Source organism: Trachypithecus francoisi, unplaced genomic scaffold, assembly GCF_009764315.1.
Source record: "Trachypithecus francoisi isolate TF-2019V2 unplaced genomic scaffold, Tfra_2.0 Lachesis_group6, whole genome shotgun sequence".
Classification (NCBI taxonomy): Eukaryota; Metazoa; Chordata; class Mammalia; order Primates; family Cercopithecidae; genus Trachypithecus; species Trachypithecus francoisi.
The window spans coordinates 119,669,989-119,691,978 of NW_022681471.1; the positions used below are offsets into that span (position 1 = coordinate 119,669,989).

The 21,990-nt window shown below is 41.1% G+C and overlaps 1 protein-coding gene across 1 annotated transcript in view; it reads left to right on the top strand.

Moving 5' to 3' along the window:
- Positions 1-21,990, top strand: part of CLTRN (collectrin, amino acid transport regulator) — a 38,146-nt gene that overhangs the window by 11,336 nt on the left and 4,820 nt on the right. The window contains exons 4-5 of the mRNA XM_033200913.1: positions 8,067-8,180; positions 13,662-13,856. Coding sequence (XP_033056804.1) covers positions 8,067-8,180; positions 13,662-13,856 — 309 coding nt within the window. The remainder of the gene's footprint in view (positions 1-8,066; positions 8,181-13,661; positions 13,857-21,990) is intronic.

The window sequence follows — 21,990 nt, forward strand, 5'->3', positions numbered from 1 at the left end:
CGTGAGCCACTGCGCCTGGCAATACTTTTTATTTTCATTGTATATTTTTGTACATATTGTTAGGGGTCAGCCATTTTTAATGCTCTCAAATGATCAAACCAGCCTTCAGAGCTTTCTCTGTCTTACTTCTGACTTTACTTGTGGTGTGACCATGTTCATGATACGGTTCAAAATAAAAACAAACATTGAAGAAAAGCAAAAACAACAACAACAACTCTTATTCCGAGTGTTCCAGTATCTTTTTTTATGTATGAACTTAGTGGTACTATAAGTTTGTATGAGATGGTTAAAAAGACCAAAGATAAAAGGTTTCTCACTCCCCTCCCTGCCTTTTTTTTTTTTTTTTTTTTGTCTGTGAAGTTGCTGTTTATTTTTTTGGCCTCTTTGATGTATGTGTGAAACAATATGATGAACAATAAATCGGAATTTTGTTTCACTGAGTTGCTCTAACAACAACAAAAAATAATTCCATTGGACTCATTCATATTTAAAATCTTGAAAATGGAGGATTTTTATTGAGTTGTGCTAATGGAATTTCAGTTTATTTATGACATCAAAATATGCTTTAAAAAGACATGTTTAGCTCAAGAAATGCTTGTTCGTTGATCAATTTTTCATTCGGTACAAATCTTGGAGGACATTCAATGTAGTCACATTTGGAAGAAAGGCTATGGAGAAGTCACATTAGTTGCACATAATCTGTAATTGGAAGAAATTTGTGTCCTTTGGTTCCTTAATACATAAATTACAGAACCATGTGCAGTCATTCTTCATGTTACTCCCTTTTTAGCACCAGCTTTCTGCCCTCACATTTACAGTTCTTCTTGGCTACTTCCATCTACAGTATATTCGGGATTCTTCTTTTACCAGAGTTCTGTGTGCTATTTTGTTGTCTGAGTATTTGTAGGTGAGTAGACAAAGTTTTGGGAAAGTAACCTCCTTCCTTCCCTGCCTCTCTTTTCTGTTATTACAGCCCTGGACCAATTTACTTCCTCAGTTTGTCTCTCTAGGAATGATGTCAGAGCACTGAGATGTTAACCTTTTCTCATCCATCCATTTTTCTCCCCAGTCACTTACTGAATGGTCCACGTGGGCCAAGCTTCAGGAATGCAGGGGCTTACAGCACAGGACAGACTTGGGCCTCATGTCCTCATGTCCTAGGGCACAGAGAAATCTGCTGCAAATGGACAAAATATTTGATAGTCTCCCTAGTGACCCTGCAACTGATCAAATAAAACAGGTACTCTGCTTGGAGATCATGAAGTTCAAATCAGGGCAGGGATTAGAGACCCTCCTGACAAAGAATGTAGACAAGCCATGTGAAATCTAGAAGCTCTTTATCCTCCCATGTCCTGGGTTTATTCTCACACAGGGCATGGAACTATGTGCAAATTCTGCCACCGTGGGGGTTACTGGCTTCCACTTTGGTATTTAATGCTCTGGTGGGCTTAAGACTCCAGTCTTAGTTTTCAGAAGTCTTAGCATCACTAAATTCCTGCATGGGATGGGGCACGGAATCTACATGCCGCTGTAGTAGGAACTCTTTTCCTAACCATATCCCTAACCATATTGGTGAATCAAGGTTAGCTCTTAGTAAACAGCTGTGAGTGAATGAAGCATGTTTAACATCCTGGCTCTTAAACCAGCGGCCTGTCTATTGAGGTGCAGTGGACACAAGAAAACCGTGCCCCCCATCCCCCCAATTTCTTTCTCTTTTTCACCTCAGTCCCACAGGAGGATGTTCCCATGGTGGACTTGGCACACAATGGCCAGAGTAGAAGCAGTTCCCTGTTGCTTGGGTGTTAGCTCTTGCTGGACCTCAGTTTCTTACCCTTGGGGAGGCCAAGACATCAGTTAGTTTCTGAAAGCATCATCCCAGTAAGTAGGAAGCACCAGCCCAGAGTGTGTCTCCATCTTCATATACAGCCTTTGCTGCCTTCAGAGCAGGGCTAGGCTTTCCCCGGCTCCCTTCCCACAACATTGCTACTGTGGGAAGTGGGCTTATTAATTTCTAGTTCAACTGCATGTATGTGACAAAATATAACACATCTGTAGAGTTATATATCTGTTGGTGACATTTGTTGAACATTAGGTTACTTTTTTGTTTGCTTAGAATCTTAAGAGGAGTTACATATTTGGGCAGAACCATCATGTATGAAGGACACAACATTCTCCTGTTGAAGAAGACCACAAACAGCCAAAACTACCTTTTCTCTTTATATCAATCTTAGAGAAATTATGCTTAAGACACTAGTACGAGGGAAATAATCATAATAAATAATTTTACATCTGAATGTATAACAGAAAGAATTTTTTAAAATTTCAGGTAACTATTAATACCATCCTTATGCTGGTGGGTACCAGTATCTTGCATTTGAATACAGCTTTCTTAATTTCAAAAAAAATTTTTAAATCTGTTATCTCCTTACCAGTGAAGCTAGTCAAGAGCATTAAAACACTGCCTAATTTTTATTTTTCTTGTAGATACTTTTACTGTGCCTAGGCAACTTTTAAAATAACTGCTTTGCTCTTATATGTATGTATATGTCTGTGTATTTAATTAAAAAAAAAGATTTACAAATAGTTACAAAGTTAATACAGAGAGGCCCTATGTACCAGTGGTTCTCAACACTTGGTGGGGGGATTCCCCCCAATTGCTCCAAAGGATATCTGGCAATTTTGGAGACATGTTGGTTTTCACAATTGGATATGCTACTGGCATCTAGTATATAGAGGCTAGGGATGCTGCTATATATCATACAAAACATAGACAGTCCCTGACAACCTAGAATTATCCAGGCTAAAATGTTAATAGTGCTTGGGTTGAGAAACCCCATTTCCCTGATGATATCATGTTAAATAACCACGGTAGATTTATCCCAACAAAGAAATTCACGTTGGTTCAATTTTTCAACTAATGTCCTTTTTCTATTTCAGAATTTATTTCTCCTTAGTCTGATCCACTCTGTGACACCTTCTCTGTCTTTCTTTGTTTTCATGACCTTGAAACTTTTGAAGAGATTTAGAAGTGTTTCTTACTTGGTACTGACCCTCCCCGCCCCGCCACCCATGGAGTATAAGGAAATGGGATCTGTTTGGGGGTTATATCTATGACTGTAGAGTGCTGTGGCATTTAAAGGGTGGGGAAGAGAGATAATCAGTGTGGCACATGGCTCAAGACAGTTCCCCATAACATTCCCACCAAAATGCCAACAGCACACCCCCGTTGACACACTAAGAACTCAAGCCTTTCCTAGAACTCATAGACAGTGAAATGACTTGTCTGAAGACCACCATTTGGCAGGTAGTAAATTTCAAAATAAAAGCTTTGTTTTTAGAGTTTCAGTCCAGGAACTTTTTCTGTCTAACAATAACTGTCTCCATTGAAAATGTAAGGTTTAATATTTTCAGCAAAAATGTTAATCTTTTGGAAATCTTTATTTCTAAGTAGATAAAATATTTTCAATTTATTTGCTGAGGGTAATGTATTAAAGTATGAGTTGCCACCCATTGGAAACTTGAACAAATTTAAAGAACTTGAATTCATGGTATAGTTCCATAGTGATGAGGACACAGGAAAGTAGTTGGGGCCATAGTTGTGTTGATGGAGTTGTATGCCCTCCCTTTTTTTTTTTCTTTGTAGCACTTACTCCACACCTCCACAGTGTATGCATTTATTTACTTGTTTATCTTTTGTCTCCACCTCCTTAGCAAGCTCCATGAGATAAAGGACTTCGCTTTGTTTACAGCTGTATTCTATGGCTCTCTAATGGGGAATACCATGAAATTCATGTTTGAACAGTATTTAAAGAGGCTTCATATGGAAAGAGTAATACAGGCAAAGTAACCAAATGACTCTTTACCCGATTTCCGGCCTTTTATGCCTGAAATTCTATTTGGTATTTGTTTAATTTATATAAATGTTATGTACTATGCATAATATTTACTTCTTATCTTTTCACTTGATGGTGTATTTTTGAAATTTATCTTTTTTTTTTTTTTTTTTTTTTTTTTTTTTTTTTTTTTGAGGCAGAGTCTCGCTCTGTCGCCCAGACTGGAGTGCAGTGGCGCAATCTCGGCTCACTGCAAGCTCCGCCTCCCGGTTCACGCCATTCTCCTGCCTCAGCCTCCCGAGTAGCTGGGACTACAGGCGCCCGCCACCTCGCCCGGCTAGTTTTTGTATTTTTAGTAGAGACGGGGTTTCACCATGTTAGCCAGGATGGTCTCGATCTCCTGACCTCGTGATCCGCCCGTCTCGGCCTCCCAAAGTGCTGGGATTACAGGCTTGAGCCACCGCGCCCGGCCAAAATTTATTCTTTTTTTTTTTTTTGAGACAGAGTCTTGTTCTGTTGCCCTGGCTACAGTGCAGTGGCACAATCTCAGCTCATTGCAACCTCCACTTCCTGGGTTCAAGCGATTCTCCTGCCTTAGCCTCCTGAGTAGCTGGGATTACAGGTGTGCGTCACCATGCCTAGCTAATTTTTGCATTTTTCATAGAGATGGGGTTTCACCATGCTGGCCAGACTGGTCTCAAACTCCTGACCTCGTGATCCGCCCCCCTCGGCCTCCCAAAGTGCTGGGATTACAGGCGTGAGCCACCGTGCCAGGCTGAGATTTATTCTTCTATTTAAAAAAATATGTAGCTCTAGCTCAGTGGTTGCCACCAGGGGGTGATTTTGTCCTTCAGAGGATATTTGCGAACACCTGTAGCTATTTTTGATTGTCACTACTGGAAGTAGTTCTGATACCTGGTAGATAGAGCTCAGATTTGCTGCTAAACAACCTGGAAAGCACAGAGTATCCTCACAACATATCTGGCATGATCATGCTGATGTTGTGAAACCCTGGGCTATTTCTTTCCTTTAATCTGTGGAACACTATTCCCTCAACAGCATACTATATTTACTTTATTCCTGTACTGATGAACATTTGCTTGTTTCAATTCTCTGCTATGATGATGAGTGCTGCAAAGAACATCCTCACCAGTGTCAGTGTATGTGTGCCACAGGGTTTCTGGTAGCTGCATTTTCTGTTCTAGGAATCATTCCAAATGCCATTCCAGAGTGGCTGGACTCCTTGCTTCTACAGCGTCACCTGGGATTCCAATTCCATGCGTCTTTACCAGCCCTTGGTATTATTAACTTTTAAATTGTTGCCAATTTGAAAAGTTTAAAATAGTAGCTCATTTGTAACAATTTTGCATTTCCTGATTGCTAGTAAGACCAGACCACAGGAATCATTCACACCCCAAGCATTCTAGAAAACTGGTGAAAATGTTTTCTGTCCGGCATGCGCCACTTCATTTGGTTTGTCCCTGCGTCTTTGATATGTATTACAAAACCGCACATTTTGGGGGACTAGGCTTGCCTGTTTCTGCCACTAGAGGTCACTGATCCTCGGTGGTTCTCCACCAGTATGACTTCTGACCTCTGTACCCTTCCAGGGAGTATCTGGCAACGCCTGGAGCCATTGTTGATAGTCAGGACTGTGAGTGTGCTGCTGGCACCTAGAGGTGAGAGGCCAGGCATGTTGCTAAGGCCCTGCAATGCACAGGACAGCGTCCCCTCCCCCCTGCCCCCCCCACCACCAACAAGAAAGCACCATCTGGCCCAAGTAATGGTGCCAAGCTGGAGAAACCATGGTGTTGTCTTTGAAAGAAAGCATATGACAATCTCTATAATAAAGACACCTATTATTATTAACAACAACAAATATTTTATTGCAGAAACTGGGGAAACTGGGGAGAAGCATGCCTTCTGTCCCCAGGGAGAAGGCAGGGGCGAATGCGCAAGGAAAAGGGAAGGGTTTTAAAGGACAGGAGAGGTGGGCCTGGGGCTCGCTGAGTGGAGCAGTGGAAAGTGCCCTGGTGGGGCCGGTGGCTGGTGTGGGGGTGGAACCACAGTCAGTAGGGTGAAGGCGCTGAGGGCTGGAGGCTCAGGAGGTGGTGGCAGGGGCCTGACTCTTGGAGCTGGGCAGCAGGCTGGGTGTGCTCAGAGGCTCATGGCCCCCTGGCGAAGCTCCTTCCAGGTGCAGGCAAGCCTGAGGCGTCAGGGCAGTGCTGCCCGCAGGCCCAGCGCTCCTGCGGTGGCTCGGTGACCGGGCGCCTGGCAGCCGCGCATCCTGCAGCATGGCAGGCGGCCGCCAGGGAGGATTGAGACAACGCTGCCTGGGAGTGGGGGCCTCTGCTCAGCGGCCTAGACCTGGGCACAAAGGAATGGGCCACTCCGTTTCTCATCACAGGCTTGAAGGCAGATGGCCTGGGCGTCCGGCTCCTCTCTGCTCTGGAGGGGTGATTTTCACAGTCACCAGGCTGCAGACAGGCTGGGGAGTGGCGGGCGGTCCAAAGCCACCGCTTCACGTAAGCCACGCGAGCCTCGGAGAAATCAGGCTGATGTTGCTCAGCAGCGGCGGCCTGTTGGGAAAGCACCTCCAGGCCTGGGGGACCATCTCCGGAGGTGGATGCGGGTGGGGACCATCTCTCTCCGGATGCGGATGCGGGGGTAGTCCCAGCTGGGAGGAGCGGTGGGGGGGGCCGGGTGCGGACCCAGTGCTTCCCTTGGAAGTAGGTGACCTTGCAGTTCTCCTGGACCTGGGGGCTGAGGAAGGGCCTGGACCGCAGGGCCCAGTGCTTCTGGGCGGGGCGCAGCTTTCTGGCCCAGAGCCAGCCCAGGAAGCAGCTCAGGTAGCTGCCTATGAGAGCAGGGCAGTGGGTGGGGCCTTTCAGTAGACACTGGGGTGCTAGAAATTTCCAAAATCTGCGGTCACGGTCCGAGATCAAATGTCAGTGCTCAGTGACCAGCGACCCTTGGCATCAAAATGTCGGAAAGTGCACGAGGCGCCGTGTGCTGGGTATGGTCTGGCCACCAAGTGTTGCATGGGGCGGGAAGCCACGGCCAGGCCAGAGCTTTGCGGCGCGCAGCTGCGGAACGGGTGGGTAGTGCCCCATGCTGTCTGGTGGACCAAGGAGGCTCAAGCCTCAATCCTTCCCACTCATGGTCCCAGACACTTAGCTCTGCGCAAAGGGGCCTGGCAGCTGCCTCTACTTTTTTGTACCTGACCTTTAAAGGCAGAACGTAGAAGAATTTCTGCCAGGTCCTGAAAACTGGAGATACCTGTTGACAGAAGGGTGCTCTCTTTGATCAGTGTGAAAATGATCACAATACACATGGATGCTCTAAACAAATCCTTTACTCATATCAGATCTTCTAGGATGGATGTTAATGTTGCTTTTTGCAATTTTGCTCTTAAGTAAACTGGGAAAGCCATCAGGTTTTGTTTTAGCACTGGCAATGTTGATTTTATGTGGACTTTCCTATAATTTCCAGCCTGAGTACATCCATGTATAGATTGTCTCTCTCTGAACACTGTCATTTCTCCCCTTTCACTTTTAATGGTAATACAGAGGAGAGTGAGTCACATTTCCAATTTGCAGTTGAAAAGTGTGTAACTGCCAAACAAAGAGTTCAAAGACTGCTGGTGAATTGATTATAGTGCTTAAGTTTGGAGGTTCGTTCAAGGCAATGTAAAATAAAGTGTTTTTGAGAACTTTTTCTTCAAAAGTACACACAGAAGGTGTCTTTTGTCTTGGCCCGGATGCTGGGGTGGAAGAGAGACAGTAGATGCAGATAGAGCAAGTATTGATCATAAGGGGAAGCAGATCCTCTCTGGGTCCGAGAGGTGAAAGACTGAATGGGCAGGGTACTAAAAAGAGTTTAACGAGAAAATACCAAAGGTTTCTATGATTCAGAGAGGGCCAAGCATTGGGGAAACAGGGGCTGACACCAACCGGTGATGGAGAATGAGATCCCTAATACTCTCCACTGACTATTATTTTTGGCAGATTCCCTATTATTCCCTATAAGGAATGATCCCCAAGTATAGGATTTTGAAACAATGGGAATTTCCTTTATAATTTTCTTCTTACTGAGATCATTCTTCTAATGGTAGAAATGACTTTTAAACATAGCTAAAATGTCTCTTAAGATAATAATAGCATCAGAGTGAATGGTTTAATACCATTTGTTGTGATATTCTTCTAATATATTTTTTCTTTCCACTGTCTGCAGAATTTCCCATGTCCTACTTTGCAATGTAACCCAGAGGGTATCATTCTGGTTTGTGGTTACAGACCCTTCAAAAAATCACACCCTTCCTGCTGTTGAGGTGCAAACAGCCATAAGGTAATCACCCTTAAATATACCTTCTATTGGTCGATCAACTTGCTGATTAATTCAACTGTTTTTAAAAGTAGATATTGTAGAGTTTTATCTGTTTCACACATGAATTATTTATTAAAATGTAAAAGATTTCATTTTGTTAATTTCTGTTAAAGATGAGTATAGATCAGTAGTTCTCATCCAGGGGCAATTTTGCTTCAAGGAGACATTTGGCAATATCTGGAGACATTTGGCAATGTCTGGAGACATTTTTATTGTCACAGCTGGAGGGGGTGGTGGTACCACCAGCAATGAGTAAGCAGAAGTTAGGGACCCAATGGCTTACCTTTTTCAGTCAATATATAGTCTTTACTTTAAAAAGATAATTTTTTTTTTTAAAAAAAAGGTAAAAACATGACTCTGATGCAAACTAAACATTATTACTATCAAAAATTTTATTATCTCATTAGTTAATGAGGGCACTAGTAAGATGTTAAAACCTTTTTCAAGGAGACTTCGAGGAACCACCCATATGTAGAAAATGAGGAATGGCAAAGTGCGTCTACAGAAAGATGCATCAGTCTGCTTTTCAGGCAGTAACCAATTATGTTCCACTAGACACAGTTCATTTGATTTTCTATGGACAAGAATCATTTACATTATGTTAGTTTTCAAGAACTTATGGATTTGCAAAATAGCTCAAAGACCATAAGAGATGGAATTGCCTAGAACAGTGCTTTCAGCAGGACAATCAGGAAAAAGTCCAGTACTCTGTTTTGCCCATTTCAAGTATTTTACTATTTTTCCCGACTTCTCGACAGTTTTTTTTTGTTGTTGTTGAGATGGAGTCTCGCTCTGTCCCCCAGACTGGAGTGCAGTGGCCGGATTTCAGCTCACTGCAAGCTCCGCCTCCCAGGTTTACGCCATTCTCCTGCCTCAGCCTCCCGAGTAGCTGGGACTACAGGCACCCGCCACCTCGCCCGGCTAGTTTTTTTTTTTTTTGTATTTTTTAGTAGAGACGGGATTTCACCGGGTTAGGCAGGATGGTCTCGATCTCCTGACCTCGTGATCCACCTGTCTCGGCTTCCCAAAGTGCTGGGATTACAGGCTTGAGCCACCGTGCCCAGCCTACTTCCTGACAGTTTTACTCCTTCCCTCTTATGATCGTAAGAAACTCAAAAGTGAAATGAATTCATGACTTTCAAGAATTAGTAGGATGCAACTTGTATTTCTTTCAATTACTGTGCATTTAGTATGTGTCAAAACTTCAAATACCACATTTGATTGATGTTGGGGAAAGGTCTACTCAAAAAATGAGCTCAGGAAATAAACTAGAACAAAACAAAGTAGCTCTCCCACAAAAGATTTACAAGTTACTGAAATACATATTATTATTTTTACCAAGGATAAATACCTACTGGAATAACTCATTAGCTCTCTGTAAAATGTTAACACTTAAGAAAATGAGTATATAATCAAATGTCAAAGGTTTTTGTGAACATGATCTGTTTCTTTTGCTGAAGCAAAGGCACTGAGGATTTATACCAATGGGAAATGATTGAATCTGCCCTAACAAGAAAGTTTGAACTAAATTGCTTCTTCACTTTTGCCACTAAGAATGCTGTTAAGACTCTCACCACTTAGGGAGTAAGAATTTAAAATATCATACTTCATGTGAAAAAAGATTTTATTCATGTCTTGTGATCTGTGAGGGCTACAAGGAAAAGGAAGGCACTGGGTTAAACCAGGCCTTCAGTTGATAGGAGAAGGAAGAGTGAGTGCTTAGGGTGAAGGTCCAGGAAGTATTAATACATGAATATGTTCACAACAAAATGTCTGTTTCAAGGGTCCTAGCAAGAGAATCTGTTAGGAAGTGGGGATAGCCAAGAGAATGAGAATTTATGTTAGGGAATTAGTAGGGCACATCAGGATTGGATGAAAATAAAGGAAACTATACTACAAGGAAGGATAGAGTGAAAAAAAGGAGATGGTGTTTAGAGAGCAAATAATAGGAATTTCAAGGCTGAAGAATCTAAGTGACTGGACAAAATAGTACTAGTTCCACCTAATATTTGCATACCACTTTTTGGTTCACAAGGAATGTTCTTATACATCTGTGGCATTTAATAATGACACCAACAATTTTTTTGTTTTCTTTTTAAGAGACTGGCTTTAAAGTCTGGCTTTGTTGCCCAGGCTAGAGTACAGTACCATGATAGTAGCTCACGCAGCCTTGAACTCCTGGGGTTCAAGTGATCCTCTTGTCTCAGCTTCCTGAGTAGCCAGGACTAGGGGGATGTGCCACTATGCCTGGCTAATTTTAATTTTTTTTTTTTTTTGTAGAGACAGGGTCTCACTATGTTGTCCAGGCTGCCCTTGAACTGGCCTCAGGCAATCCTCCTGTCTCAGACTCCCAAAGTGCTGGGATTACAGGCATGAACCACTGCACCCAGCCAACACCAATAATTTTTGAGTAATTATTATTATCTTTCCTTTATAAATGAAGAAACTGAGGCTCAGGGAGATTAATTTATTTGTTAAGGCCACCATGCTAGAAAGAGAAAGAGTGAGGACTTGAACCTAGGCATGCTGCCACCACATCCAGTGATTTTTCCTGTTTTCCAGAGTACACAAAGAACTAAAACAGACATCTCAGAATTGGTTGGTCATTCCTTTACACAAAGTGCGTAGGGTGAAGGTCCAGGAAGTACATGAATTTGTTCACAAAATGTCTATTTCAAAGGTCCTAGCAGGATAAACTATTTAGGAAGTGGGAATAGCCAACAGAATGAGAATTACAGAATTCTCATTTCAAGTAAGATAGTTGATATGGGCAAAACAGAGTACTGGACTTTTTACCAATACAGAGTATACATGGTATGAGGTAAAGAAGTGACCAACTAATTCCAAGATGTCTGTTTTAGTTCTTTTGTGAGGGCCTGGCCTAATTCAGCACCACTCTTAGCTGAAAGATATACATGATGCTTGATGCCAATTGGTGATTCCAGTGGTGTAGCAGATTTAATATGTGCCTGAGCTAGAACTTCCAGTCGGTCTGCGAGGTGATAGAATACATTCCAAGCCTAGAGTAAGCAAGTAACAAAGGGTTAACCAACTAGGAAGTTAGAATGAGAATGCAGAGCAACCTTTCATTTTTCTCTGAGTTATATCTTAGCAGTGGGTTTCATTATTTTGTGGAAAAGTTTGTGCTCTCAGATGATCAGTATTGGTTTATGACAAAATAAAATATTCCATTGTTGGATAAAAATCCCTTGTTGTAGATTATCTGGCTAGAGTTCACTTTCTCATCCATGAGTAATCATGCCTCAGCATAGATGTTTATTTACTAAAGGAGTCTTTCCTGATAGCCTGGTGCTGGCCTGCAGAGATTCTCAAGCCATACTATCAGGCTGTAGACTTGAGCTGTCCAGTACCGTAGCCACCAGCCAAATGTGGTTATTAAGCACCTGAAATGTGACTAATCCAAAGTTAGGTGTGCTCACAGTGTAAAACATAAACCAAATTTCAAAGACATTGTACAAAATAAAATGTGAAGCCCCAGCCTGAGCAATATAGCGAGACCCTGTCTACACACACACACACACACACACACACACACACACACAGAGCCAGGTGTGATGGCACACACCTGTAGTCCTAGCTACTCGGGAGGTTGATGCAGGAGGATTGCTTGAGCCCAGGAGTTTGAGGCTGCAAAGAGCCATGATTGTTCCTGTCTCAAAAAACAAACAAACAAAATGCAAAGTCAACTTGATACTGATTACATGTTGAAATTATGTTTTCTTGGATATATTGGACAAAAAATACATTGTTAAAATTAGTTTCATCTGTTTATTTTAGTGCAGCTACTAGAAACTTTTAAGTCACATGAAGCTCGCATTATGTTTCTGTTTTCCAAGGCTGCTCTAGAGGTAGACAAAAGCAGCTTGCGTAATGTGAATTCAGTAAAGGTCATAAAATATCTCCAAGGACTCTCCAGTTTACAGTTAGAAATTCACTTATTTGGTTTCAATTAAATAAGTCTTTGCTACCAACCTCTCCTTAACTGCCACCACCACTAAAAATGCAGATATTTCCTAGGAAAAGTAACGTTTTTCTAAGCTTTTGAACTCCTAAATCATTACTTGTCTTTAGTCCTATGGAACTACTTAAAGTTTGCTGAACAAGTCTTACTTTACCCTGTCTCCATTCCTGTGCTCACTACATACTTTGGTCTATAAACTCCTACTTGTCCCTCAAAACAGAGCTCAAAAATGGCCTCTACAGCAAAGCAGCTCTGACTTCTCACAGTGGTGTACTTGGCCCTTCCCTCTGCTCACACTGTGCCCATATTTGCCTCTTTCACAGAACATTTTGCACTGCACCGTGGTTGTGGATCTACTAATCTGTCACCCTTCTAGACCGTAAGCTCCTTGATATTTTAATTTCACGTTGTATCTCCAGCATCTAGTACAGTATTTGATATTTAGTAAGTTTTTGGCAAATGTTTGTTGAATTAAGGAAAAAAAAGATCAAGATCAAGTTGATGAATTTGAAGCCACTCCTGGTTCATGTTTTCTTTTTTGCTTCTGGTTTTCTTTACTTCTCCTATTCATCACCCATATTTTACATGTAATTTTACTTTTGGGTGCTGTGATATTTATGTAAGCCACCTTAAATAGAGCTTTGTCATTCTAATCTAGATGCTACTCACACAGGACAGGTGAAACCCAATTGGGGCTTAGCCCATGAGGATTTTGGGCTTTGCCCAGGAAAGAATCCAAGAGAGAGCCAGAAGTAGAAGAAAACAACTTTATTGAAGAGGCAGTATTACAGCTCCGGTGATGTTACTGCTCTGTGACTGCTCCTGCAGAGCAGGACTACCCTGTAGGCAGAGACTGGCAGCTCTGGGCAGTTTTGCAGTCATATTTATACCCATTTTTAATTACATGTAGATTAAGGAGCAATTTATGCAGAAATTTATAGGGAAGGGTAATAACTTTGGGGTCATCACGTCATTGCCATGGAAAGGGGTGGTAACTCCCAGGTGTTGCCATGGCAATGGTAAACTGACATGGCACACTGGTGGGCGTGTCTGATGGAAAGCTGCTTCCCCCACCCCCCGCCGGCTCTGTTTTAGTTCGTCCTCAATTTGGTCCAGGGCCAGAGCCCTACCTCCAGAGACGAATCCCTACTCCTACCTTACTACCTCTCAGGAAATAAAACATGGTGGACAGAGCTCAAAGCTCAGGACTTCTGGACATTCACAACATGGGGGCAGCAGTGGATACATGGGTATCCCTCTGGCAGCTAGCGTTGTAACTTAAGAGAAACTGTGGCATGATTGCCCTCAGCAAACTTTCTAGTCAACTTGAAGTCTCCTGCCAAGAGGATGCTTTGTTTATAGAGATGTTTATAATCATGGAGAAACAGGTTTGTACTTTGTCTTAATAGTTTTTTTTTTCTGTCTTACTTTGTTTATTTTTAATTATCATTGCATTTTAGAATGAACAAGAACCGGATCAACGGTGCTTTCTTTCTAAATGACCAAACTCTGGAATTTTTAAAAATCCCTTCCACACTTGCACCACCCATGGACCCATCTGTGCCCATCTGGATTATTATATTTGGTGTGATATTTTGCATCGTCATAGTTGCAATTACACTACTGATTTTATCAGGGATCCGGCAACGTAGAAGGTAAGATATTTAAAAGGAGTGATTGAAAGAGCATTTTCTTATTTCCTCATGACTTGGACAAGTCAGGAGAAGATTTTCCTCTGGCTGAAGATGATGCCTTAAATTTGAAACTTTGAAAAAATTGGTGATTTTCAAAAATATCACTGATGCGCTTGTCTTTAGATATATTTTAGAGTCCAATGTCCCTTACTTAACTAGGCTCCTTCCATGACTACCTTTCCCTCTATTCTGTACCACATAAATGTTTCATATCCAGGCTTGATTTTAATATCTGTGTTGTGATTTTGTAAGCTGGATATAAGGAGCTAAACAGACTTTTTGGGTAGGCAGAGTTAATCTTTGGTAGTCATCCATATCCAAATGCCGGCAGTTTCATAGTTCCATGCCTCCCTACCTTGGCTTACCTCTTGTTAGCCCAGTGCATGCAGACTACCATCTTGTCCCCGATGCCTCCCTCCCTTTGATGGACACTCATCCCTTGTGTGCCTATGATATTGAATAGAGCTGTGTTGCTCATGGCCTTAAATCAACTCGCAGCACCAGAATCACCTGGAATACTCGTTTAACATGTAGGTTCCTTGGCCCTATTGCAAACCCACTAAATTAGAATCTCTGAAGGGATGCATTTTAATAAATACTCAGGTTATTCTAATTCATTGAGTTTGAGAGCTTTCAATTTAATAATTTATAGGTAGAGTTTCACTTCTTGAGTTCATTTACCTAGATTCTGGGGGCACTTGCAAACTGCAATGCCTAAATTATTGATACTGCTTCAGGAGGGAATTTAAGACCTGTGGGGAAGTTACTGAGGTAGTGGAGAAGAAGAGAGACAGGATTTCTCAGCATGATTTTGTTAACCAGTACCTCTAATCCAGGGGGGAAGATGGAAAAATCCTCAGCTTTTCACTAGACTTTAATGCTTGTAAACCTTCCTTTCTGATACTAAGGAAGAAGAATTCTGGTAAGTGGTAATTACAGTGACATGCATTTGAAAGTAACAGGGACATGGTTTTTAAAAGTGTCGGTTCCTACATGGGACATGTGGGATGTGTTTGGCTAAGTATGTGTTTGACTAAATGCTTCTCTTGAAGTTTACTGCTTTCCGTATGTTTCACCGTAGTAACTAACAGAAGGTATAATTTTAAATATTGGGCTTTGTAATTTTATTCACAATGATAAGTAAAACGCTATGAATAAATATGGTTTATGTCTAGTCCTCAAATTAAATTCAAAGATTAGGATCCAGTTACACTTACCTGATTTTCTTTCTTTTTTTTTTTTTTTTTTTTGAGACGGAGTCTCGCCCTGTCGCCCAGGCTGGAGTGCTGTGGCCGGATCTCGGCTCACTGCAAGCTCCGCCTCCTGGGTTCACGCCATTCTCCTGCCTCAGCCTCCCGAGCAGCTGGGACTACAGGCGCCCACCACCTCGCCCGGCTAGTTTTTTGTATTTTTTAGTAGAGACGGGGTTTCACCGTGTTAGCCAGGATGGTCTCGATCTCCTGACCTCGTGATCCACCCGACTCGGCCTCCCAAAGTGCTGGGATTACAGGCTTGAGCCACCGCGCCCGGCCCTGATTTTCTTGATGATCTTGGCATGACATGTAATGTAAAGAGACTTGGTACAAGATGTTCGTTTTGGTTTTTCTTTTGAAAATATTGAGAAGTATTCTCATGCAATGCTTGAATACCTGTGTTTAATATTTTTGTTTTATATTAATCTTGAGATGCTGTGATTCTGTGTTCTAACAACTGTAACGTTAGCGAATTCATTCCGTCTACTTGGTTTCTAATTTCCTCACTAGTACAATGTAGGAGTTAGAAGAATGGACTCTGGAGATAGATTGCTTAGACCCAATGTATTTATCTCTTAGATTCTGCCCTTGTATATAATCCATTAACTGTATGGATAGCAGGAAGCACAATGAGTCAGGGAAACTGAGCTTAGGAGAATATAATTTGTGGTGCTAGAGTCAAGCTGGTCAAGTTTATCTTTACTGTTTGCGAATAGGTAACTTTTCTAGAGTGACAGTGAGGCGTACTGGAAATAATTAACTTGGTGGGATAAAAAGAGTTAATACATAGAGTGATTAGAGTGGTATCTGGCACACAGTGAGTGCTCAGTAAGTGTTAGCTGTTACTGTTATTTTATGATCTTGCCATTTGCTGGTCTTTCAGCTAGTTTGTGCTGGGATTAGCTATCTCTTTCCTTCTGAGCAGATTCTGCAGTAATATAATAGTTGAGTGTGTAGCATCATAATTTGTTGCCTGGGAGAAGTGAAGCTGTTGTCACAAACTTGCCTTCACAAATTTATTTCATGTTCAAACTGGGAAGCAGATGGACAAATCTCTTGTGTAAACCGGGAGAGCGTCAATAATTAGCAAATATAATCAGGAAAATTATGACAACCTTCTGAAGATAAATTGTTTGTTGTGTTTTAAGTTTGACACAATTTGTGGTGGGTTTCTCCTGGACAAAATGTTGTTTCAAATGTGAGGAGAAGGTGCAGTCTGAAGTGGGGAGAGCCCTGAAAATTGCGATGAAAGCCCTTTCTAATCATGGAAAAGATAGGAGTTGCCCCCAAAGCCTTTAGTTTCGAGGAAGATGGTCAAAGGAATGTTCAACAATCTAACCCATACATTAGATAATAATGACATAGCTTTTGTGGTACAGAATCTTTATTATTATTATTATTATTATACATTAAGTTCTAGGGTACATGTGCATAACGTGCAGGTTTGTTACATATGTATACTTGTGCCATGTTGGTGTGCTGCACCCATCAACTCGTCAGCACCCATCAACTCGTCATTTACATCAGGTAAAACTCAGAATGCAAACCCTCCCCCCTCCCCCCTCCCCATAATAGGCCCCAGTGTGTGATGTTCCCCTTCCCGAGTCCAAGTGATCTCATTGTTCAGTTCCCACCTATGAGTGAGACATGCGGTGTTTGGTTTTCTGTTCTTGCGATAGTTTGATGAGAATGATGGTTTCCAGCTGCATCCATGTCCCTACAAAGGACACAAACTCATCCCTTTTACGGCTGCATAGTATTCCATGGTGTATATGTGTGTGGTACAGAATCTTAAACTTAGAAGACCTGGAGGGACCATGGGATTATCTAAGTCACCATTCTGCTTCTATGGAGAAGAGTGCCAGAGTCATCTAATACACATATATATATTTAAACTTACTGTTGAGGAAATTTCTCAGCAAAGCTTTAAGAATTCTGTTATCTTTGCCAATAACACCATTATATTAGTTATTCAGGGACACTGAGCGGCAAGTATGCAACCAATGGAGCCCAGACTAGGTAAACTCAAATACCATCTATTCCCTTTACCTGTATAATCTAAGTTGAGTCACCTGATTTCCAGGGATCTCAGTTTCTCCATCTGCAACAGGGAGATGATGTTTCACAGGGCTTTCATGAGGACTGACTGACATAAATGTGTATAAAGTACCTAGGATATAGTGTGCAGTAAATAAACAGTAATTATTATTATCCAAGATCAGCTTAACCTATTGCTATGATTAAGAGGTGCTGGAAAGGATCTCTTTTCCACCAACATATTGTGGAAAATATCTTGGTATTTTCCATCATACTGTAGAAACTTCTCCAATTCACCAACTCATTGCTTGGATTTTATTAAATGCTTGTTTTATTTTATTAAGGTGTTATTAACAAATAAAAGTTGTATATATTTATGGCATATAAGGTGATGTTTTGATATATGTGTATATTATGAAATGGCTAAATCAAATAATTAACATATTCATCACTTCACATACTTATTTTAGGGGAGGAGATCACATACTTAATTTAGGGGGCAAGCATTTAAGACCTACTCTCTTAGCAGTTTTCAAGTATGCAGTACATAATTATTAACTATAGTCATCATGCTGTACAGTACATTGCCCAAACTTATTCCTTTTGTCTAAGAGAAACTTTGTGTCTTTGACCAACATCTCCCCCCACCCACGCCAGCTCCTGGCAACCACCATTCTACTCTCTGCTTGTATAAAGTCAACTTTTTTAGATTCCACAAATAAATGAGACCATGTGACATTTGTCTTTCTGTGCCTGGCTTACTTCATTTAGCATACTGTTCTTCAGGTTCATCCGTATTGTCACAAATGTCAGGATTTCCTTCTTTTTGAAGGCTGAATAGTATTTCATCATACCACATTTTCTTTATCCATTCATTCATTGATGGACACTTAGGTTGATTCCATACCTTGTTGTGAATAGTGCTGGGTTGAACGTAAAAGTGCAGAAATTTCTTTGATGTAATGGTTTCAATTCTTTTGGGTATATACTCAGAGTGGGATTGCTGGATCATATGGTAGTTTATTTTTTATTTTTTGAGGACTGCCATACTGTTTTCCATAATGGCTGTACTAATTTACATTCCCTGCAGTAGTGTACCAGGGTTCCCTTTCCTCCACATCCTCACCAACGCTTGCTATGTTTCGTCTTTTTGATAATAGGTATTCTAACAGCTATGAGGTGGTATCTTATTGTGGTTTTGATTTGCATTTCCCTGATGATAGTGGTGTTGAGCATTCTTTCATGTACCCATTGGCCATTTGTATGTCTTCTTTTGAAAATTTTCTATTCACATCCTTGCCCATTTTTAAATTGGGTTATTTGTTTTCTTGTTATTGAGTTGTTTGAGCTTCGTAGGTATTTTTGGATATTAACTCTTTTGCTGTGCAGAAACGTTTTATTTTGATGTAAATCCCATTTGTCTATTTTTGAATTTGTTTTTGTGCTTTTGGGGTCATTACCCAGACCAATGTCATGGAGCTTTTCTCCTATGTTTTCTTCTAGTAGTTTTACAGTTCAGGTCTTATGTTTAATTCTTTAATCTATTTTGAGTTAATTTTTGTATTTGGTGTGAGACAACAATCCAGTTTCATTCTTTTGCATCTAGATATCCAGTTTTCCTAACACCTTTTATTGAAGAGATTGTTCTTTCCTCATTGTGTGTTCTTGCCACCTTTGTTGAAGATCTGCTGGCCATAAATGCATGGATTTATTTCTATCCTTGCTGTTCTGTTCCATTGGTCTATGTGTCTGTTTTGATGCCACTACCATGCTGAATAAACACTTTTTTAAAATGCAAGTAATCCTATGAGGTCTACTGGTCACCACAATAGTAGTGAATTGGTTAACCAGCTCTCTGTCTAAAAAATACCCTGATTTGTAGCATTTGCCAGTTTCCCATCAAGGCTGAAAAATTCTGAATAAATACTCTGATTTGTAGCATTTGCCATTTTCCCATCAAGGCTGAAAAATTCTGAATATTTAGCAGTCAGCCCTTGAAAACCCATACCAGCCAGATCTAGCACACCATTACAGCTGCCACCTCTTCGTGAAATACCTACAAGAGGTTGCTTCTCTATTGCCCTCTAGTTGAGAATAGCAGTTTGTGGAAATGAGAGATTCGTTGAAGGAAAAAGCTTGGAAACGTGATTTTTAAAATTTGGGGCAACTATCAGGGAGCAGAACAAGTGGGAAGGCAACCAAGATGACCTGCATATACTTCACAATAATGTCTCTACTAGATTTAGTGTCTAGCCACAGCCTAGAAGTAGATGTGTTAGTTATATGGTCAGTTTTATGATGGTAGTGATAATGATGATGGTGATAGTGATAGTGATGGTGATGATGGTGATGGTGATGGTGATGAAGTTGATAATGTGATGTGTGTTTTAATAGAGCACTAAACTAAGACTCTTGGTTTTGGTTTCCAGTCTCTGGCATTTGTTAGCTGTGTCTTTGAGCAGGTCACATAAGGAAAATGATGACAATATTTTCTTAAATAGTGTAGTGATGAGAAGACAAAATCAGAGAATATACCTAGTGGTTTACATGCTAGAAAGTGCTATATCTATTAAAGTTACTAGCATGATCATAAAAAGCAGTTACAAAGTGCTAATTTTATATAACCTGAAACTTTGTGGTTTATAAGGAGAGTCATGGACACAGCACAATTTCAGATTTACATGTACATACTAGAATTGATATTGAATCCAGTATATAATAGACTGTTATAATGTTAGACCTTAGTTGGATCTAAGATCACAACTGGGTCTTAGGAAGGGACCTTAACAATGATTCAAATCCAACCCTCCAGAAACCAGAGCCCAGATAAGTAAAAATATTTTATTGTTTTATTGACCATCCATTCTGTGATAGGAGCTATAGTATGTATTGTAGATGAGACAAACATAAATAACATGGGTGGTCCTTGCCTAGAAGGAGATTATAATCTTATAGTAACAAAGCCAGGTCAAAGACTTAGGACATAGAACCCTAGCTAATGCTCCCAGCTGAGTAGAGTCATTACTACATTTGCGTGGTTTGTTTCTAGTCATACTTCTATTCTCATAAGGTCAATAGTAAATAAAAATGCATTTGGATTTCCACAAATCTTGTTTTTCACACAAGGGGATGTGGCTCAGTCAACACTTTTATATCCTGAAACTTCACATTCTTACAAAGTCTTAATTAAATGAATAGTCTTAAAAATAGAGCTGTAAATAAAATGAGAATGTCATAGCGAATATAGCAAGTGTTTTTCTTTGCTGTTCTTAAATATACATACCTGATAAAAATCTAATGTAAGTGTGTTGAGTAAAGCCTGGGGAGAGTAAATAGAGTTCTAGGTCAACTCCTTTCACCAATCTTGTTTCATTCTGAAAGACAAGTTACTCTACATATTTGAGTGTCAGTTCCTTCATCTGAAAAACAGGGATGAGGCACATAGTCGTGGTTGAGTGGTTAAAACAATGGATTTCAAAAACAGTGATAATAAACTATGCATAATATCGCAGTAAGAATTAAGTGAGATGATGTATACAAAACGCCTAGTCTGATTTCTACCATGTAATAAATACTTAATATTATCATTAGCATTATCATTGCTATTATATGGCACATGTAAAGCAACTTGCCTACAGTCACATGGTTAAAAAGTAATAGTAACAGGATTTAAAACCAGATAGGTTTGATTTCAAAGTCCATCAATCTCACTGTGCTACAATGCCCACTCAAATCATTCCAGTAACCCTATTTTCCCCCAGAATCATCCAGAGCGATTCTGAGGACAGTCTCAATTCCCCGGTAATTGATTCTGTCCCATTTGAAAATCATATTTGTCTGTCTTTTATTGTCTTTCTGGCTATTCTTGGATCTTGGCTCTTTAGCTTTATTTACTTATTTATTTATTGAGACAGAGTCTCGCTCTGTCACCCAGGCTGGAGTGCAGTGGCGCGATCTTGGCTCACTGCAAGCTCCACCTCCCAGGTTCACGCCATCCTCCTGCCTTAGCCTCCCGAGTTGCTGGGACTACAGGCGCCCGCCAACATGCCTGGCTAATTTTTTTGTATTTTTAGTAGAGACGGGGTTTCACCATGTCAGCCAGGATGATCTTGATTTCCTGACCTTGTGATCTGCCCACCTCAGCCTCCCAAGTGCTGGATTACAGGCGTGAGCCACCATGCCCGGCCTCTTTAGGTCTATTTTTTTTTTTTTTTTTTTTGAGACAGAGTCTTGCTCTCTTGCCCAGGCTGGAGTGCATTGGTGAGAACTCTGCTTACTGCAGCCTCCACCTCCCGGGTTCAAGCAATTCTGTTGCCTCAGCCTCCCGAGTATCTGGGACTATCCGAGATCTGCGCGGGCATGTGCCACCGCGCCCGGATAATTTTTGTATTTTTAGTAGAGATGGGGTTTCACCATATTGGCCAGCCTGGCCTCGAACTCCTGACCTCAGGTGATCCGCCCATCTCAGCCTTCCAAAGTGCTGGGATTACACGTGTGAGCCCCCATGCCCGGCGGTCAGCTCTATTTTGTTTGAAGGAGGACAGAAATACTCTTTCTGCTTTTGGCACCTTTACTTTATCTTATAACAGAGCAAACCCTGTTCCTCAACATCCCCTAGCTCTGAGGGCCACACCTGATACTTCTTTTCTCCCCTCTTTTGCCCCTCTTCTCTCTATATTTATGAGATATATGAGAGATATTCACTCTCAGGGCTCCTAGGAGCTCGTTCCAGGTATTTTAATCAGTTTTTTCATCCTCTTCCTGAATCCTCTGACATTGCAGGAATAGCATAAGTAATTAACACT